The 18,713-nt window shown below is 46.6% G+C and overlaps 1 protein-coding gene across 1 annotated transcript in view; it reads left to right on the plus strand.

Moving 5' to 3' along the window:
• COPG1 (COPI coat complex subunit gamma 1) overlaps positions 1-18,660 on the plus strand; it is a 19,898-nt gene extending 1,238 nt beyond the window's left edge. The window contains exons 2-24 of the mRNA XM_003210101.3: positions 1,750-1,802; positions 2,600-2,680; positions 3,434-3,505; positions 4,276-4,355; positions 4,809-4,884; positions 5,002-5,094; positions 6,167-6,253; positions 6,394-6,551; positions 7,171-7,304; positions 7,657-7,724; positions 8,455-8,643; positions 9,114-9,209; positions 10,668-10,911; positions 11,282-11,357; positions 11,580-11,683; positions 11,788-11,913; positions 12,311-12,379; positions 12,735-12,877; positions 13,909-14,080; positions 15,053-15,150; positions 16,633-16,771; positions 17,702-17,800; positions 18,277-18,660. Of these exons, the coding sequence (XP_003210149.1) occupies positions 1,750-1,802; positions 2,600-2,680; positions 3,434-3,505; positions 4,276-4,355; positions 4,809-4,884; positions 5,002-5,094; positions 6,167-6,253; positions 6,394-6,551; positions 7,171-7,304; positions 7,657-7,724; positions 8,455-8,643; positions 9,114-9,209; positions 10,668-10,911; positions 11,282-11,357; positions 11,580-11,683; positions 11,788-11,913; positions 12,311-12,379; positions 12,735-12,877; positions 13,909-14,080; positions 15,053-15,150; positions 16,633-16,771; positions 17,702-17,800; positions 18,277-18,407 (2,588 nt within the window). The 3' untranslated portion in view covers positions 18,408-18,660. The remainder of the gene's footprint in view (positions 1-1,749; positions 1,803-2,599; positions 2,681-3,433; positions 3,506-4,275; positions 4,356-4,808; positions 4,885-5,001; positions 5,095-6,166; positions 6,254-6,393; positions 6,552-7,170; positions 7,305-7,656; positions 7,725-8,454; positions 8,644-9,113; positions 9,210-10,667; positions 10,912-11,281; positions 11,358-11,579; positions 11,684-11,787; positions 11,914-12,310; positions 12,380-12,734; positions 12,878-13,908; positions 14,081-15,052; positions 15,151-16,632; positions 16,772-17,701; positions 17,801-18,276) is intronic.
• The last annotated feature ends 53 nt before the right edge of the window (positions 18,661-18,713 follow it).

The raw sequence follows: 18,713 nt of genomic DNA on the forward strand, positions 1-18,713 counted from the left end.
CGCCTCTCTGGGCCGCGTACGTGTCCCGGCCCCGCTGTCGGGGTGGGCTCTGCCTGCTGGGATCCCGCCGCTCCGCTCCTCCGGGCTGCCTCGTGTGCAGCCCCCGGTGAGCGGCTGCCGTCGGCTGTCAGCAGTGCGGCCGGGTCCGTTCCGCGGGGCTCCTACGACATCCGTGCTTCGGGGTCTGTGGATCGGTGCAAACTGGTGCTGGCCGCCTGGTGCTGGGAGCTTTCTGGGGACGCTGCCTGCGCTGCGCCTGTTTCCCCTTCTGTGATCAGAAGAGCGGTGAGGTGTGCTGCGTGGTGCACGCGGCGCCTCGTGTGATGCTTTTCCAGATGCTCAGCGCTGCGAGAGGTGCGGAGATGGTGCTGTCATTGATGGCCAACTTAGGGCTTGTAGGCTGCTGCTAGGAAGGCTTTCTTTCAACCATTTTCTTCAAAAGCATTAGTAACGAAAACTAAACTAAAAGAAGGGAGGTTTAGACCAGGTATCAGGGATAGTTTACATTGAGAGGGAGGTGAGGTGCTGGCACAGCTGCCTGGAGAGCTGTGGGTGCCCATCCCTGGGGTGCTCAAGGCCAAGCTGGATGGGGCCCTGGGCACCTGAGCTGGTGCCTCATTCAATAACTGACGACCCTGCCTGGGTCAGAGGGTTGGAGCTGAATGATCTCTGATGCTCCTTCCAACCCAAGCCATACTGCAATTTTGGGATTGTAGACATACTGTGCTGCTAGGAGGGCTTCTTTAACCATTTTCTTCAAGCACTCTCAGATGCTTAGACCAGAAACACTTTGCTTTTTTCCCGTGTTTTCTTGTCTTCCCAGATGCCACCAAAGCATCTGTGCTTTGCTCAGCCCCCTGCCGGATTTGCAAACAGCCTGTGTCAGCAGAGGGCACTGACCCTGAAATGAGTCAGGATGTAGATGGCTTTGCCTTTTATTGCAAAGGCTCTGGGCAGCAGTGTGCGATGCTTCTGGGGTAGGGCAGGTTGTGCTGGAGCAGTCCTACAGCTCAGGCTTGTGAAGTTGCACTGGAAAAGGCTGTTTGTCCCAGAGCCAGGCTGAACATCGGTACTAATTACAGCCTGCTTATCAGTAGCCGACAGCTTTTGAGATGCTGTGGTTCAGAGATGCTTAGAAGGAGGCAAGCTAATAGAGAGAATGCAGAATAATGATGCTTTTCTCTCAGATTATTTCATCCTTAATTAGTGAGTTGTTCATTGTTTAATATAATTTATTCTATTAAGAGGAACAATGAATGTTATTCTGTGTCCAGACTCTCTCATTTGCTGTCTTGTTCTCTTAATTAGTGATAGAGCCAAAGAATATTTACTGGTGGATTCCTGATTGGTTTATAATGAAGGGATAAAGCACTCCTGACTCTCCAGCCTGGCAAGCACTCTTTGTGTCTGTGACTCTAAGCTTTTGTTCCTCTAACTGTCTTATTGATGCTCTAGCTGTCAGCAACATCTTAGCCCTGGGGCTGCAAGTGGTGCCTTGGGGCTCCTTACTTTACGGCTGATCAGACTCATGGCAAGTTACTTCTTGGTGGGTGATAAATCAAAGGATGTCCTGTCTGATCTGCCTTCCCTAACTGCTGGGGAATCATCCTATTAATACTGCTTAATAAGAGGAGCACTGATTGTATGGTGTTCACAAAAAAGCTGGGCTTACCTTTAAACTGTAGGTGTGTTTTGAGAGTTGCCTTCCCATAGCAGAATCCCTGGACTTTCTTTGTCTTTGTTTTGCAGGTGGGGGTTCCAACCCATTCCAGCACCTGGAGAAGAGCGCAGTCTTGCAAGAGGTATGTCCTTAGAAGCTGTCCTTTGTGCTGCCCTTTCTGGGTTGGGGTGTCCCCAGCTCTCGAGTAGATCAGTGAAGAATTTTAGTGGGGAAGCAGGGCTTTGTTGTGGTCCTATTGGCACCTAAAGTACGGCAGTGCTCCCGCTAGTTCTTGTTTTATTGCTGGAGGGAAGAAGGGAGAGGGCTGAAATGATCTCTGTAACGAAATAGACTCTAAATGGTGAGTAGTAATACGGAATGTGACTGTCTGGAAAAGCTCACCTTAGAACAGGAAAGTTGGGAAATTAGCTTTGAACACCCTGAGCTTGATTTCAAAGCCATAGAGCAGGCTGCGTGTGGTTATTGAATAGACTTTGATTTTACTTAGAAATAAAACTCTTTTTGTTTGACATCAGACAAACTTCTCAGTCCCCAGACCCTGTTATTTCAGCGTTATCTGTTTGTTTGCCATATGATGGATGGTGTTGGTTCCTGCTAGCCTCGCAGAGCTAGCTGACATCTGTCAGAAGGCTGGTGTTTTCGCTAGCGCACGATCCAAACTTGTGTGGGTGAAAGTATGAGGAGGACTTAACCCTTAAACTTTCATTGTGCTTGCATTTGCAGTCTCAGAATGAGACTGTAGAACCATCTGCTTAAAACGCAGCCTTGTTTAGCAGGAATTGGGGGAAATCTGATCCAAAGCCATTAAGTGAATTTTGCCATGCCTCACCAACAGTTTGTTGTTTATATCAGGCCAGAGAGGACAGTGTTTATTAGGGGGTGTTGATATTAGCATCTTTGCCTGTGATTTGTTTTCAGGCACGTGTGTTTAATGAGACTCCCATAAACCCGCGAAAATGTGCTCACATCCTCACCAAGATTCTGTACCTCATCAACCAGGTAAGGGAGAAAAAATTAGCTGATATGTTCTTTAGATTGTAGGTTTTCTCTAGCTAAACTTTATCTTCTGAATAGTTTTATTGACTATAGCCAATAAAAATATTTTAATTAGAACAGTTTCTGTGCTACTAAGCTTCTACTTGCCTTCTTAGTGTCTAAAAACGTTCTGTGGGGTAGAGAGGGTAGGAGTAGCTAAATATAAGGAGATTGATGTCTGTGATTTATTATTACTTGGAAGCTGTAAGCCTACAGCTCTTTGATGCCAGAGACAGTTGTTAGTCCAGGCCCTTGGGTCTCTGAGGCTGCGTGCAATAAGGATCAGCTTTGTAGAGGTATTTACCCATCTCATGGGGTTTCCCTGTTCTAGGGTCTCTCTGCACCATTATTTGCAATGGCTGTAGCTGGCTCTGACTGGCTGTGGTGCTTATAGGGAGCATAGCATAAGCTTTTCTTACACAAGTCGTGGAGATCCAACCTGTCCTGCACCTGTAAAGAATCTGTCTTGTCACAAGTCCTTTTTTTTTTTTTTAACCTGATAAATCATGCTGTCATCTACACTGACAAGTGAGCAACATTCAGCCATGGCTGGGGGCTTTCTCAAGCAGGATTTTACTCTGTTCAAGTACACTGAAGGAGATCTGCCCTGCTCTCAACCACACAAGCCTGTTCTCCTTATATGTGAGACTGAGCCTTGCACCTGCAGCAGGACCGGACCAGATCTGGTTGTGTTAACTGGGATTTCCTTCCTTCTAGGGGGAGCACCTTGGTGTCATGGAAGCTACCGAATCCTTCTTTGCCATGACAAAGCTGTTTCAGTCCAACGATGTAAGTCTGTTTATTGTTTTCTCCTGTATTTATCTAGTGAGACGAGTTGTCAGCAGTGTCTTTTTCAGTCTCAGGATGTCATTTTATGCAATCAGCCTGCCTGGAGCTACTGACCTAAGTGGGAAGAGTAGGATGAAAGTTTAGAAACAGATCAACTTCACTACCTTGCTCTTGTAGCAGCTTAACTAAAGCAGTCTTTGTTCCTGCTTTGGTTCCTGATGTAAGTGCAACTTTTCTTTTGGGGCACCCCTAGACTCTTCACCCCAACCCGTTGCCCAGTATTAAAAGATCCTGCTTCCTGCTGAGAGCAGACTGTTACCTGGAGGAGGCCAGGAGTTAGCACCTACCCACAGAGGTATTACCATCACTAGTTGACCCCTAAACTACAAAGCATTGAAACTGTGAGATGAGCTTAGAAATCCTCAGTCTCTGGAGATGCAAATTGCTTTTTTTTCTTGCTTTTGAGGTAACGGGTTGCCCCCAGCTCCTGATTTCAAGATTTTTGCCTTGTTCATGTAAACAACAAGTAAAAGATGAAACTGTAGATGTAGGTAAATCTGGTAGTCCTGGGGCTTCATCCTAAGGGAGATTTAGAAGAGGAAGGTCTGCTTTGTTAATGAATATGATTTTTTTTACATTGGGCACTGTGGCTCTCTGAGCATACCATTTTGTTTATTTTCACAATAAAATCATGGAAGCAGGAAAAATGGACATCTCTTCATACCTGGGATCCTCTCTGCTGATGTCTGTCTTCCTTCTTTTCTTGTTAGCCAACTCTTCGCAGGATGTGTTACCTGACTATCAAAGAGATGTCTTCTATTGCAGAAGATGTAATCATTGTTACTAGCAGGTCAGTCATTTTGGTTTTGCTATTTCTACATTCATGCATTCTCCAGTAATGCTTTTCCAGCTTCTTGGAGATAACTCTTGTCTCCGAGCACTGTGAAGACAGGGAATGTTCTTGGTGAAGAAAAAATGTCCTCCTTTGAAAGAGGCTGTTCAAATACAGATATTGAACTCTTAGTGATGCATTTGAAATGTGCTGTGTGCCCATAGCCCATGCTCTTGAGTGTTTGAATTGTCATTTTTGGTTACACGATGTGGCAGTGCTGACGTATTTTCCTCTATTGCAAGCGGATCTCCTCCTGCCTTCCCACTCTGGTGGGACTTGCTTAAGACCTGCACTTGCCTGCTTGACATTCAGCTATGCTCTTGTCTGCCCGCTGCTCTGTGGGCTCTCTGCACGCACCTAGGAGCTGCTGGCTCAAGAGTGCAGTATTGAGGGCTTCCTATTTCCAACCAGCTTAACCAAAGACATGACTGGGAAGGATGACAATTACCGAGGCCCTGCTGTGAGAGCACTCTGTCAAATCACTGATGTAAGTGCAGCTTTTCTTTTGGGGCAGCCCTAGACTGTTCACCCCGACCCGTTGCATCTCCTCTATCGCACTCCTCACAGGTTTTCCATATCAGCTGTTGTTTCCTTCTCCCTGCAGAGCACCATGCTACAGGCCATCGAGCGCTACATGAAACAGGCTATTGTTGACAAAGTGCCAAGTGTGTCAAGCTCTGCTCTGGTGTCCTCCTTGGTAGGTGTGCCCTGCAGAGTGAGCCTGATGAGCAGTCCAGCTGAGGAGCATTTGTCTGTGGTGGGACTGGACATCTTGGTAGTGTCATATTGGAGCTGTCCTTTGATAGAGGATACACGAGAAAGAAGAGAGGAGGAGGGGAAAAAGAACACTATTTTTCAGTGGAATACAATTGGATCACAGTTTGTTTCAAAGTAATTTGATTCTGGAGACTTAGTGCACCATTAGAAAGCAGCACATCCTTCCTCTGTCTCTGAAGTGCTTGGAGCTGTCTGGGTGAAGGCAGTGTCAGGACCAAGATGTGCTACTGCAGAGGAAGGAAGCTTGTCCAAGGGTTGCCCATGCTGCATTTAGTAAGAACAGTACGGTAGTCACAAGAGCCTTTGAATCTCTTCAGTTTATTAAGTTATTGGTGGCTGAATGCATCTTTGAGAGAATAAATGACCAGCTTAGGGGTGAAGATGCTTCTGATGCTTATGTTTCATGGGCATCCTATTAAAAACCAACCTTACAGATTTAGGGTTTAAAATGGGATGTGAATCAGTATCCAGTGATGTGATATTTGTTAGGCACTATGGCAGAGATGCTGGTGGTCCAACGCTCACAATAGCATATATGAGTGCTAGAAGTAGCCTGAGAAACTTTAGTCTGTTGAATTCCTGTTGGAGATTGTAAACTCTGTAGACAAGAGTGAAGGGATTTGTATGCCTAATACCCAGCACAGTCAAACTTTAACCATGGTGTGAACACTGCAGCATTATTTCTTGTCAAACTGTGTCCTTTGTCCTCTGCTTGCTAATATTGATAAACGAGCCAGGAGATTTCCAGCGGGGTAGAATGTCACTTTTGCTATTCCCACCTTTGTGAAGTGAGGACTCTGTGGGAGGTGTTCAGCCTCTTGAGGCCTCAGTCAACAAGGCCAGGTCTCTGCATCCCTGTCCTCAGCTCTTTTACAAGTTACTGCCTCCAGCGCCCTCATGAGGAGAACTTGTTTCTTCTTAATACGAGAGGTGATTCTCAGAACTTCCTCCATCCTTCTCTCATGGGTTCTCTGTGGTTTTGTCTCTACCAGCACCTGCTGAAGACCAGTTTTGACGTGGTAAAACGCTGGGTGAACGAGGCTCAGGAAGCAGCTTCCAGTGACAATATCATGGTACAGGTAGGAAGCCCAATGGCAACGTAGGGAACTACAAGCAGCAGCTGGGAGCGGAGCAAACTATTGGTGCTCAGCTGGACACACCGGGCCACAGAGGGGATAGAAGTATAAAGAGCTCGGTGTGGTTTTGTTTCCCTGAACAGTATCATGCTCTGGGCTTGCTCTACCACGTGCGGAAGAATGATCGCCTGGCAGTCAACAAGATGCTCAGCAAGTTCACACGCCATGGCCTCAAGTCACCGTTTGCTTACTGCATGATGATCCGAGTAGCCAGCAAGCTGCTGGAAGAGGAGGCAGGCAGGTCAGGAGGCTCCTTTCCCTGTGGGAAGAATTTGCTCAGGTCCTGCTTCCGTCTCCTCTTGTGGGATTGCTTGTTGTCTGATGAGAGCAATTATTTCTCTTCTTTGAAGAGCAATGTGCAACTTCTAACCCTTAATTGCTAGCTAAAAGGCAGCAAAGAAAACAACAGGATGCTTTCATGTTGTTATGGAATTGCTTCTGCAAGACTTGTCTGTGTAGGTGCTTGCACGTGAAATACTTTGTTTTTCTTTCTAGTTTTGTGTAGCTGTTCTTTATCAAGATGCTGATTCATTTTCTCTGTCTTGTACTTGGCTAGCACATGTGCGCTTTGTCTTCCAGGAGGATGAGATTTGTGATATGTATGGTGAGCATAGTGTGAGAGCTAAGGCAGATTCCAGTTATTGTCAATATTCCAGTTACTATCCAGAGATTGTCAGCTCAGAAGAGAGCCAAGCATGCTGGAAGTACAGTGTAATGACCTCTGCAGAACCTGAGGACAGTGGGTTTATGGCTGCTGTTACCTTTCTGCAGGCAATGGACTTGTCCTGTTCTGCTGCTGGACTCTTCTTTTCTGCTAGAATCTTTGTTTTCATTTCTTCTTGGGTTTTTTTGTCCCTTAGCCGCGAGAGCCCCCTGTTTGACTTCATTGAGAGCTGCCTAAGAAACAAACACGAAATGGTGGTTTACGAAGCTGCTTCTGCCATTGTTAACCTTCCCAACTGCACTGCCAAAGAGCTGGCACCAGCTGTCTCAGGTAAATGTGATGCTCATGGCAAATGGCAAGGGAGTTCTAGGCCTACGTGATTGTGCCTGCTGTTTAGCCTAAGAAACGAGGACCTTGTATAGTTTTTGGGCTTGTGTTGGTGTTATTCTCCTGTTGAGAGGGAGATGGGTGAGAGCTGGCTGTCAGCAGAGGTGTGGCAAAGGGAACAACAGGGAGGAGAGGAAAGAACCTGATAAATCCAGTTGCTTCTTAAGCACACTTGTAGCTGTCTTATGCTTGCATGTCACACGTCTCTTCATTGAATCTCATGCTATAGGTAGGAAGTGCTTTTCAATAATAGATTGCCTAAACATCTGCTTTTGTTGGTTTTTCTGCCTTGCAGTTTTGCAGCTGTTTTGCAGTTCCCCAAAAGCAGCCCTGAGATACGCAGCTGTCCGTACCCTCAACAAGGTAGGAACTGGTTTCCAGAGTGCTATAACTGCATCTCCCAGTGCACAAGAAACTGACTTGAGAAAAGAAAGGGGCCAGGCTGGGTGGTGATTTTACGTGAATAACATCCACCTTGGGCTGTAGCCTTGCATTTCTTCGCTTACAAAAGGAATAAAAAGAACACAGGAGAAAAATTCAGTCTTTTTCGTAGCTCTCTGTTAGAGTGTGTTACTGTTCTTGCATGTTATTACTTTTCCCTTCTGAGCTTTCTGTGGTGAAGAGGCTCCTTGTATTACAGAGACAGAACCTTGGTGCTTCTTTTTGTCTGCTCCATGACAGCCTTTGCTCTAGCTTTTCCCTTGACTTTGTTAACTCTAAAAAGAAAAAAAACAAGTGGTGATATCTGTGCTTCCACTTGGAAAAACTGCTGGTTAGGCTAGCTGAATTTTTGGTGGGAGTTAGTTTTCTTTGCAGAATCTGAACTTTAACTTATTGAAGAGAGTAAGGGAGGAAAAACTAAAGATCATTGATTATTACTGGCTTCTTCTCTTCTAGCAGTAAATGTGATTTTGCAGGAAGAAGGAGCTTGTTTCTTAAACCTTGGCTGAATACCTTGCTTAGGATGACCCTCGTGTACAATCTGTAGCATTTATTTTAATGCGAAGGGGTGAGAGCTTTTAGAGCAGTCTATTGAAAAGGATCAGTTAGCAATAACCACAGTGGCTTTTCCACTTTCTGTCATCTTCTGTAGGTGGCCATGAAGCACCCTTCTGCTGTGACCGCCTGTAATTTGGACTTGGAGAACCTTGTGACAGACTCCAACCGCAGCATAGCCACCCTGGCCATCACCACATTGCTGAAAACTGGCAGTGAGAGCAGCATCGACCGGCTCATGAAACAAATCTCCTCTTTCATGTCAGAAATCTCAGATGAATTCAAAGTAAGGAGGTGGGAAAATGGGAGAATACACAGATTCCTTAAGGAACCCCTTAGTCTTTGCCCATGTTTGTGTGTGTACTCTCAACACTTGGGTTAAGCTCTTTCCAGCAGCTGGGCTGCATCATTTTGGCAAGTAAGAATCTGATGCTGTCAGCTTAAATCAGGCCTTAGGCATACAGTACTCATCTGCAGAGTCAAATGCCCTCTTCTAGGGAGAAGCCTTTTGATTAGTAAGTCTCTCTTCTTTGAATCCAGCAAGCATGGCCTTCTGCTAGGGGCTGACCAGCACATTAAAGATCTGTCTCCTCTAATTTCTAGGTTAGTATCCTCCTGGAACTCTGTTTGTTGAATAACTAAAGGCAAAATTATAGCTTCCACGCTGGAGACCAGCACCACATCGACACAGTTCAACTATTTATATTCCTGCCCAATGAGACTGTCCTCCTTTTGACTTGCCCCTTTTTCCTCCAGGTTGTAGTAGTGCAAGCCATCAACGCACTGTGTCAGAAGTACCCTCGCAAACACGCTGTCCTCATGAACTTTCTCTTCACTATGCTGCGGGAAGAGGTGAGTTTGCAGGGCAACTGGTTTTTGTTCTTTGTTGTATTGTCAGAGATTTAGGGACTCTGAGAGCATAATAGCACAGGTACAATTAGGACAGGTCAGACAGAAGCTTTACTGGAGCATATTAGTAATTTTACTTCCACGGTATGTATGAATTGCAGGACTGCACGGTAGTTCCTGTGAGAATCTGAGTTCTACTGATAATGCTATGTAATGAGAGCCTTTACCTGCCATTAAAGGCTTACAGTCTGACAGAAATGGCATATTTTCAGTCTGATTTTCATTCTTTGATTTTTCTGGGGGCTTACTCTCAGAGCAAACGCAGGCAACAGCAGATCTCTTGGCAGATCATAGATGTTTCACATTTGGACCAGCTTTGTATGGACAGCAAATTCCAAGAAGTTTTGTCCTGTACAAAAAGATTAAGTAGCAACTTACTGATTACATAGGATTGCTTTTGTTCTGTTCTCTGTGCTGTTGCAGTGAAGGGTTCGTGAGTACCTGTAATCATTCTCTGCATTCAGTGACAGTTTGCAGAAAGGCAGCTTTATGGAGCAGAGGCTTGCTGAGGCTTATTTCTAAATGAGATAACATGCCTGCCACACAGCTGGCACCGCTGCTTGCTCTGACATCACCTGCCAATTACAACCTCTTGTTTGGGAACAAACCGAAGGCTCTCATTTTACTCCTGTGAAAAATGGGCCGTGCTACATTCCTTGATTTCCTGTGGGTGGATGGCATCGTTATGAATGTGGTTTTGTAGTTCAAACCATTTTGTTTAACGGGTGTCCTTAATCCCAGGTAGCTACAGAAAGATCCCCCCAAATGCACAGAACCATGCATGTAATTGGCAGAGGATAATGTGCAGTTTAATCCTGTGATTTTTATTGAGGACACTAGTAAATAATGTCTGGAGATAACTGAGCGTTAATGGCATGTCAGGTTATGGGGTGTGCCTGGGGAGGTATTGATTGCCTGTCTTCCCACACTAATAGGGCCGTTTGTTGCGCCCTGCTGTGGCAGATATGATCCTTAATATACTTCTTGTGTGATTCATCCTCAGATGTCTGGTGCTAAAGAGAAGGCTGATTTTTTTATTTTTTTTTTTCTCCTCCCACATGGCTGTTTTTTATGCACTAATTCTAACAGCAGAGGATTTTAAATGAGCTGTAAGCCCTTCAGGCTGATGGATTCTGTTTCTCTCTCTAGGATTTGTTTTTTTTTTTCTTGACTACAGCTATTCTGAAGGATGTGGCAAGAGAGGTTGAGTATTAACTGGTCCTCTGAGAATAAAGAGGGTCAGAAGAGGTGGGCAGCATTACTGCCCTTCACCTTTCAAGCTCAGATTTAAAGCATTGAGAGTGAGTGACCTTTTCAAAGGAAATTCTTTCCTGCCTGACTAATTCAGAATGTCTGACGTGCTTTGAGCTTTCCGGCTGAGAAGTTCCCTTTTCTCCCTAGGGTGGCTTTGAATACAAGCGAGCCATTGTGGACTGCATCATCAGCATCATTGAGGAAAACTCAGAGAGCAAAGAAACAGGCCTGTCTCACCTCTGTGAATTCATTGAGGACTGCGAGTTCACTGTGCTGGCTACACGTATCCTCCACCTCTTGGGCCAAGAAGGGCCTAAAACCAATAACCCCTCCAAATACATTCGCTTCATCTACAACAGGGTTGTCCTGGAGCATGAAGAAGTCCGGGCAGGTAGGATATAGACCTGGAAAGCTGCCCTTTGATGGATTGTCAAGGAAATATAGTGCATGAACGCCTCTGTTTTTGAGAATTGTCATTTGCTGTAGTCCTGAGTGGACATTTTTATACAGCAAAGATCCTTCAGTAGTATTGATGAAAGAGCTGGTTTGCAGCTGAGAAACAGGAGATGGTTCAAGGACCCCATGGAACTGGACAGAGGAGGTCTTTGGGCACTTTGCTAATACATCTGCTTCTCTCTAGTTAGAGTAATGCTGTCTGCTAGGTCTGGAGTCTCTGATGTGCCATTTGAACACAGCTGGAGGATGGAGGAAACTTCAGGTGATTTCTTTGTGTCCTAATTATTTTATGATGTGTGTTACAGGTGCTGTGAGTGCCCTGGCCAAGTTTGGAGCCCAGAATGAGGAGATGTTACCCAGTATCTTGGTATTACTGAAAAGGTGAGTGTCACTCAACCTTTCAGGGACAGACAGGTTATTTGAAGACCCTGGGCAGAGTGAGGATGCTACTAAGTTGTAGTTTTAATTAAGCTTAATTATTACACGTTAAATTATAACATTAGAATGTAATATTGTATAATTTATTATATATAATTAACCTGGATTGATTCACATGGGCCTTGCTGCCTTGTACTGAAGCAAAGTTTTCTGCTTTCTTCTCAGATGTGTGATGGATGATGACAACGAAGTGAGAGACAGAGCCACATTCTACCTGAATGTTCTGGAGCAAAAACAGAAAGCCCTCAATGCTGGCTACATCCTGAACGGTAAAACAAAGTCCTCAAAACAAGACTGCACCTCTCCTGGTTTAATACATGACAAAGAGATAGCGTCACCTGCGGTCTCAGGGGCTTCTTCCTTCTGTCCCCAGGTCTAACAGTGTCGATCCCTGGCCTGGAGAGGGCTCTGCATCAGTATACCCTGGAGCCCTCTGAAAAACCCTTTGATTTGAGATCTGTTCCTTTGGCAACAGCTCCTATCATAGAGCAAAGAGCAGGTGAGAATCAATCTGCTGCGCGCTGATCTGAGTTGCTGACAGTTCCCTAGCAGATCCAGCCCTTCATCTGCATTGGCCTTGCTGGGAATTGCTGAGAATCCATCCTCTTCAAATTTTATGGGATTATATCTTCTGTAAAGATGAAGGCCAGCAAATCTTGTTACTCCCACTGTAGTGTTTCAGTTAGTCCAACTGCTGATAATAGTCATCGTTTGAATTGCAGTAGCTTCAATGAGGATTACTAAAGGTATTTAGGAAGCTAAAAATGGGTGTCTGCTCTATAGCAAGATGAGAAATGAGCTCTCCTTTACTTAATCAATGATCTGTTTTCTGATTTAGTTACTATTCCTGGTTGTATATGGTTGTTTTCATTGTTTGTTTTTTTGTTCCCTTGCAGAAAATGCCCCTGTTGCTGTAGCCAAACAGCCAGAGAAAGTGGCAGCAACACGGCAAGAAATATTCCAAGGTAAACTGATGCAAGGCCTCTCCTACACCTGTATGTGAGAACTGTGTAGCCTCTTCTAGCTGAGCCTGCCTATCCACTCCAGTTTTTCCCCACCTCCCCTCAAAGAGTGGCATGGGGCATCCGAATCAGTTGTTTGCTCCTGGGGATGCTTGCAGTAGATGTGGGCAGATGGCAGATGTGGACAAAAGGAAGATGAGACTGCCTTTAATTTTAGAAGTTCCTAGCGAATGCTGTGGCTGCTCAATGGATGACTACTTGCTGCAGCAGCTTCCAGCTTTTTAACTGAAGGCTTTGGAAAAAATTAACACTTTTCTGTGGCTGGGCAAAGCAATTGTTTCTACATCCTCTGTTTCAGAGCAACTGGGAGCCATCCCAGAGTTCCGAGGACTGGGCCCACTCTTCAGGTCTTCCCCAGAGCCTGTTGCCCTGACAGAGCTGGAAACAGAGTATGTGGTTCGTTGCACCAAGCACACATTTGTCAGCCACATGGTGTTCCAGGTGAGTAGCTATGGCATATGGTGCCGAAAGAGGATTGGAAAATAAGCTCCTGACCAGTAAAAACTTCACTGGGAAGAAATAGCTCAAGGATATCTGTGTTCAAAACTCATCAATGTAGTTGGTCCTTTGTTTCTCACCCAGGGCAGCAGAGCCTCAGGAAAAAGATGATAAATTTGCATGTGGTTTTGACTGAACAATGCGTGTGTGTGCAATCAAAGTGACAATGAGATAGGCACTAGGTGGGGCTGTTCTCATGGAGGAGCCGGCAAGGGGAGCGGTGTTGTTTCCTCAGGATCCCCAGGCACATGCTTGGAACAGGGAAGAGTGAAGCCTGCGGTATCTGGGAGGCTGAAAATGCTACCTGATGGGATGGGAGAAGATTCTTAATCACCTGCATTTTGTTTTAGCCATTTTATTATAGGTGCTTATTTTGGTGAGTCTTGGCCTTAGCTGGATCACCCTCCTGCTGCATGGGAGTTGTTCGATCAATGCACCAGCCTCTTTACCTGGCCCTCAGGGAGTGCTTGTGCTATCTTATGAGCAGCAATGTTTTGTTCGTAGCCAGTTTCTTTCTCAAAAGCTCAGAAGTGCTCACGCAGTCCTCAGAGGAGTTAATCTTTGTTTCTGCTGTCTGTCTGCTTGCCAGAAACAACTGTATGAAGTTGACTGATTTGTCACTGCAGCCAGTTCAAAGTGTAAACATCATGTTTAGATCTGCTGAAATCATTGTGTCGTTTCCTTTAAAAAAATATATATATATATATATATATTTATACATATTATAAAATATAAAAATAAATTAGCAGAGCACTGGAGTCCCCTGAAAGTTTTTAGCTTCTCCCCTAAAACATTTGGATGCCGGTTCCTCTGAGACTAAATGGAAGCATGAACCCTGTGATAGCCAGACTCCCTACTGAGACAGAGGCACTTCACAAGTTAACAGCATGCTCCCACTATGCGTGAAGTGAATCTGCTGTTACATCTATAGCTGAGAGCTTCAAGCTGTCTTTGTTCTCTCCTTCCCTGCTTAGTTTGACTGTACCAACACCCTGAATGATCAGATCCTGGAGAATGTTACTGTGCAGATGGAGCCAACAGAGGGGTATGAGGTCATTGGCTACATACCTGCCAAAAGCCTGGTGTACAACCAGCCAGGCACCTGCTACACTCTAGTGGCACTGTCTGAAGAGGATCCAACAGCAGGTAAACAGTTTGTGCTCTGTTTTCCCTGATATTCCCCCAAATTAAGCACACCGTATTGCTCACGCCCACATGCATTCTACCTTGCAGATATTTATAGACTATGTGTGGGTGCATCCCTGAGTGATGCCAAGCATGACTTCTCCTCGCTGCTCGAGGGCTGTCAGGCCTCCCTTCTCCTCCTGGTTCCCTTGTGCTAAGGCACTGTTGAGTCGGGCTGGGGGAACTGGCAGATGAGCATTCAGATCTCTGCTGAGATGTCTTTGTTGCACCTTGGCATTTAGCCTACTCTTCTTTGTGTTAGCACATGGGGAGGCAAATAGTGGTCTGCCTGGCTGTGACATGCTATGAGTGCACAGAGTATTTCAGACAAATGGCCAGAATTCCAGCAATGCCAATCTGAGCAGGATGTTCCCTTGGTTGTCACTGTCCAGAATATAAACCAGGCTCAACTTGTGCTCTGATCACCCTGGTTTGTCCTGAGACTGCTCACCTGTGTGTTGCTGTCCTTCATGCAGCAGTGCCTACCTTCAGAGATGAGTCACAGCTTCCTCTCCCAGCCAAGCAGTATTAATCATCTGCTGTGCTGCAGTGCAAGGTGGTTTCTTTTCCAAGGTGCATGAACTGATCCCTAGATAAGGGTCTCACCTCCTTAACAAGAGGTTGATGGGACACGCTTAGTTTGTATTCCCAATACAACTTGATATTCATGAGTAACAGGACTTGATGTGAAGATTATGGTGCAGCCATCGGGAGTCTGTATTTATCACTGTTTGCTGGCCTTAGTGTTACAAATAAGTACTTTGTCCTTGAGAGAGAGAAGCTGTCAGCATGCTTTCTAGGTCATGTGCTAAGCCTGTGCTGCTGACTGGGAGGGGGAGAACCCACCTGCCCCAAGTTTTCTATCCCTGTTCTCCTGCCGAGGAGTGGATCTGGTGGTAATGTGAGCTTTGTCTTTGCCTCCCCTGCCTGCAGTGGCCTGCACGTTCAGCTGCATGATGAAATTCACTGTCAAGGACTGTGATCCAAACACGGGTGAGACAGACGACGAGGGTTACGAGGATGAATACGTGGTAAGGAGCTGGGCGTGTGCCACGTCACGGAAACTGCACTTGTTTTGAGGGATGTTGTGATCTGTACCCATAACTTGCCATGCAAGCAATGATGTGCCCACTGACACTGCTGCAGGCAGACTCACAAGGAGGGAGGGGTCTTGCTACGTCTGTGGTGTCTGTCCCAAAATGTAAGATGTGGGTTTGGAGAGCTTATTTGTCTCATTTGGAGCATCTTCCTGCTGCTCTGCAGGAAAACCCCTGGAGTGCAGGGTACTTGCATTTTGGGAGGCAGTGGTGTGTCCCTTGGGCTTGCTTGGCTGTTCTCTGGGCTCCAGCAGTGGCATGGGCAGTTCTGTGGAGGCAGAAGGCTGTTGGCCATCTCTTTTTCCCACCAACGTTGTTCTCTGTGGTTAATTACCAGTGGTCTGTCTGACTACAGGAAGGCTGCCATCCTTGCTCTTCCTCTGGCATTATCTCCTTAGCACTGAGACTGATGAAAGCACTGATGCTGTGAAATCCTGTCTCCTGGCTGTTTTACCACACAGGAAGAAGCTAAACTCATGCTTGGTCAGAAACTGGAACTGCCTCACAGAGGGTGGTGTTTTCATTCCAGAGATGAAGGGTTGTTGTGACACGAATTCAGCTTGCCCTGTTACCTTCAGAAGCTGTTTTCTGTGTTGCCTGTCACTGTTGTGAATCTGATTAGGGAACTGCTGTGCAGTGAGTCACTGAGGACATGGCGTCCTCCCAGAAGGAGTGGGGAGGGATTTTTCCAAAGGAATGTGTAAGGCTGACCCTTCTGTTTGCTTCCCACCAGGCATCAGAGCATCAGAGTGATATTTAAACAAACCCTTCCATCTGTTTCAACTAGATTCAAGGGGAGATTCTTTCCTGCGGTGATTGTTGAAGTGAATGCAGGCTGGTGTCAGGACAGTTCTGGCACTGACTGCTCTTAGATATGTGCTCCAGAGGGATCAACCCAATTGTTCCTTGCACAGACGTAGTCACAGCAGCAGTTCAGCTATCCTGGCATGCAGCCTTATGTGACAGCAAGCATCTGACAGTGTCTCACGGTACTTTACCAGCCTACAAAACGAGAGGGTAGAAAGGCAAAATACAAACTTACGTGCGTTCCAGGGAAGCAGATGGTACACCAGTGTGGGCACCAGCAGCTTTTTTGTTTTGTTTTGTCCACTGCTCTGGCTGTTTGCCCAGTGCTCTGATCCTTGTCAGGCCAAGGGCTGTGCTCAGGTTGGGAACCTGCTCTGTAAGCCCTGGAAGTGGCATAACTTGGCTTCCCAGGAAAAGCAGCTGCTCAACTAATCGTTCTTTGCTTGAGCAAACTAGAAGGGACAGAGCTTGCTCTGACATATTCCTGAGTAGAAGTGGAGGCTTGTCTCCTGGGTCCATCTGATCTCAGGGAATCCAGTCTAAAGCTCTCTCTGGAGAGAGCAAGGTAAGTAACAACCATGTTTCATTTGGACTTCTTCTTACTACTAGCTTGAAGATCTTGAGGTAACAGTGGCTGACCACATCCAGCGAGTTCTGAAGCCCAACTTTGGAGCTGCCTGGGATGAAGTGGGTGATGAATATGAAAAGGAAGAAACCTTTACTTTATCTGCAATTAAAACCCTTGAAGGTAAGGGGATGTCTGAACCCAGTAGGGCTCTTAACGTTTCTCTCCATCGAGCAAAGACAGGAGGTGCAGTCTGTCTGCTGTTAGATCTCTCTTGGAAAAGCAGACAGGATAAAAACCCTTCACAAGTAATTTCACTACAACTGTCACATGAAGACTTTTTGTTCATGTGAAAACAAATTTGTTGAGACCTGAACTAACAAATGAGTATTCTGGACCCTAGGAGACCAAACTGGATTGTGGGAAGCTGGAGAACATCTTGCTTTGCTTTCATGCTCTACCCTTCCAAACAAACGGTAGTTCAGCTGTGAGCTCCCACTTTCCTTCTGTGAAAGGAGGAGTTGTTCTGACCTTGGAGACTCAGCAGGTGCAAATAGAAGACGTGAGGTTGGTGGGCAGGCTCAAGGGGCAAAGCCCTCTTGCCTTTCACCGTGTGTTAAAGATCCAGCTTACTGCTTTAAAAATGTGGTCCTTTTGACCCAGCTACAGGACAAGGGCACCTGTTATGTCTGTTCTTCCTTGCACAGCACCTTGGGTTTGAAGTACGCTCCCCAAGGCTTTTTCAAATTCCTCCTCGACCTCTCTCTCTTGCAAGGTGTCTTCTTCCTTCTGCATTTGTCCCCAGAGAAGCGAGCTTGCTGACAGGGCTGTGCAGTTTGCGTGCAGCCAGCTGCACTCTCCTGCTGCCTGACTCATTCACTCTCCTGTTCTTGTTGAGCTGGCACCTCGGCTGCATCAAATAACAGAACTGCAGCGTGGTGGTGGCTTTTTTTTCTCTTTTTTTCTTCTGCCTCTCTGGTGGCTTTTTAAAGCGCAGATGTTATGCTTCCCTCAGTACAAGGGACGTGAACTGTAACATGCGAGGAGGGCTTTCATCACTGTGTGTCCTTGTCGAGGCACCCGTGATGCAGAGCCTGTTCTTCTTCTTAACAGAGGCAGTCAGCAATATTGTGAAGTTCCTGGGGATGCAGCCCTGCGAGCGATCGGATAAAGTGCCAGATAACAAGAACTCTCACACACTGTACCTGGCAGGTGAGCTGTGCCATCAGGTCTCTGCTGGAACAGTGGCTCTGCAAGGTTGAAAATCAGAGTGGGAGCTTGCGATGCGCTCACTGAGCCCTGCGTGGGATTTGGATGGATCCGTGCTATTGGTTTTGTCTTCTGCAAGTGTAGGGCAACTGGTATTGGAACTGGGGGGGCTTTGGTGGGAAGAAGCTGGGATGAGCTGAGACTCAGCTGGATGGGACTTGCTGCCTTGGTTATCTGCAGCATTCTGTTCTGGAAGGACCTTGAGGGGAGAAGTGTGGTAATCTGCCCAGCCAGTGGCTGCGTGCTGGAGGTTGGTGGGAATTAATGGAGGACCGGATCTCTTCTCAGCTGGAGTTTATTTTAAACTTAATTTTCACGAGGCCGTTGTATTGCGAGTGTCCCAGGTAGGTCGTGGCCAATGAGAGATGCCACGTGGGGTCCCTTCTAACCTGCTGCCTCCTTCCCCCGCTGCCTTCCAGGTGTGTTCCGGGGCGGCCACGACCTGCTGCTGCGGGCTCGCCTGCTGCTGACCGACACGGTGACGATGCAGGTCACGGCGCGCAGCACGGAGGAGCTCCCGGTGCATGTGATCATGGCCTCTGTGGGCTGAGCGCTGCTTCCGTTCGGGCGGTGCTTCCTCTGCCACCGGGATAATAAGGGATCGCGGTCGCTGCAGCAGCTTCTTCAACACAACGGGGACCTGGATTTAGGGTTCTGGCTGTAAAATAACGCTGTTTTTAAGCTCCGATTTTACGAAACGCTTTGCCCCGGGGGGCGATTTCGAGCCCGGCTGCCCCCCCAGGCGGCAGCTCAGCACTTTCCCGTCGTTCCTAGCTGACAATAAAACCTCTCGTTGCTCCTCCTCCCTCTCTCTCGAGGCGGGCTGGCGTTGCTCCCGGGCGTTTATTTCACCCCG

The sequence above is a fragment of the Meleagris gallopavo genome, chromosome 14 (genome assembly GCF_000146605.3).
Source record: "Meleagris gallopavo isolate NT-WF06-2002-E0010 breed Aviagen turkey brand Nicholas breeding stock chromosome 14, Turkey_5.1, whole genome shotgun sequence".
Classification (NCBI taxonomy): Eukaryota; Metazoa; Chordata; class Aves; order Galliformes; family Phasianidae; genus Meleagris; species Meleagris gallopavo.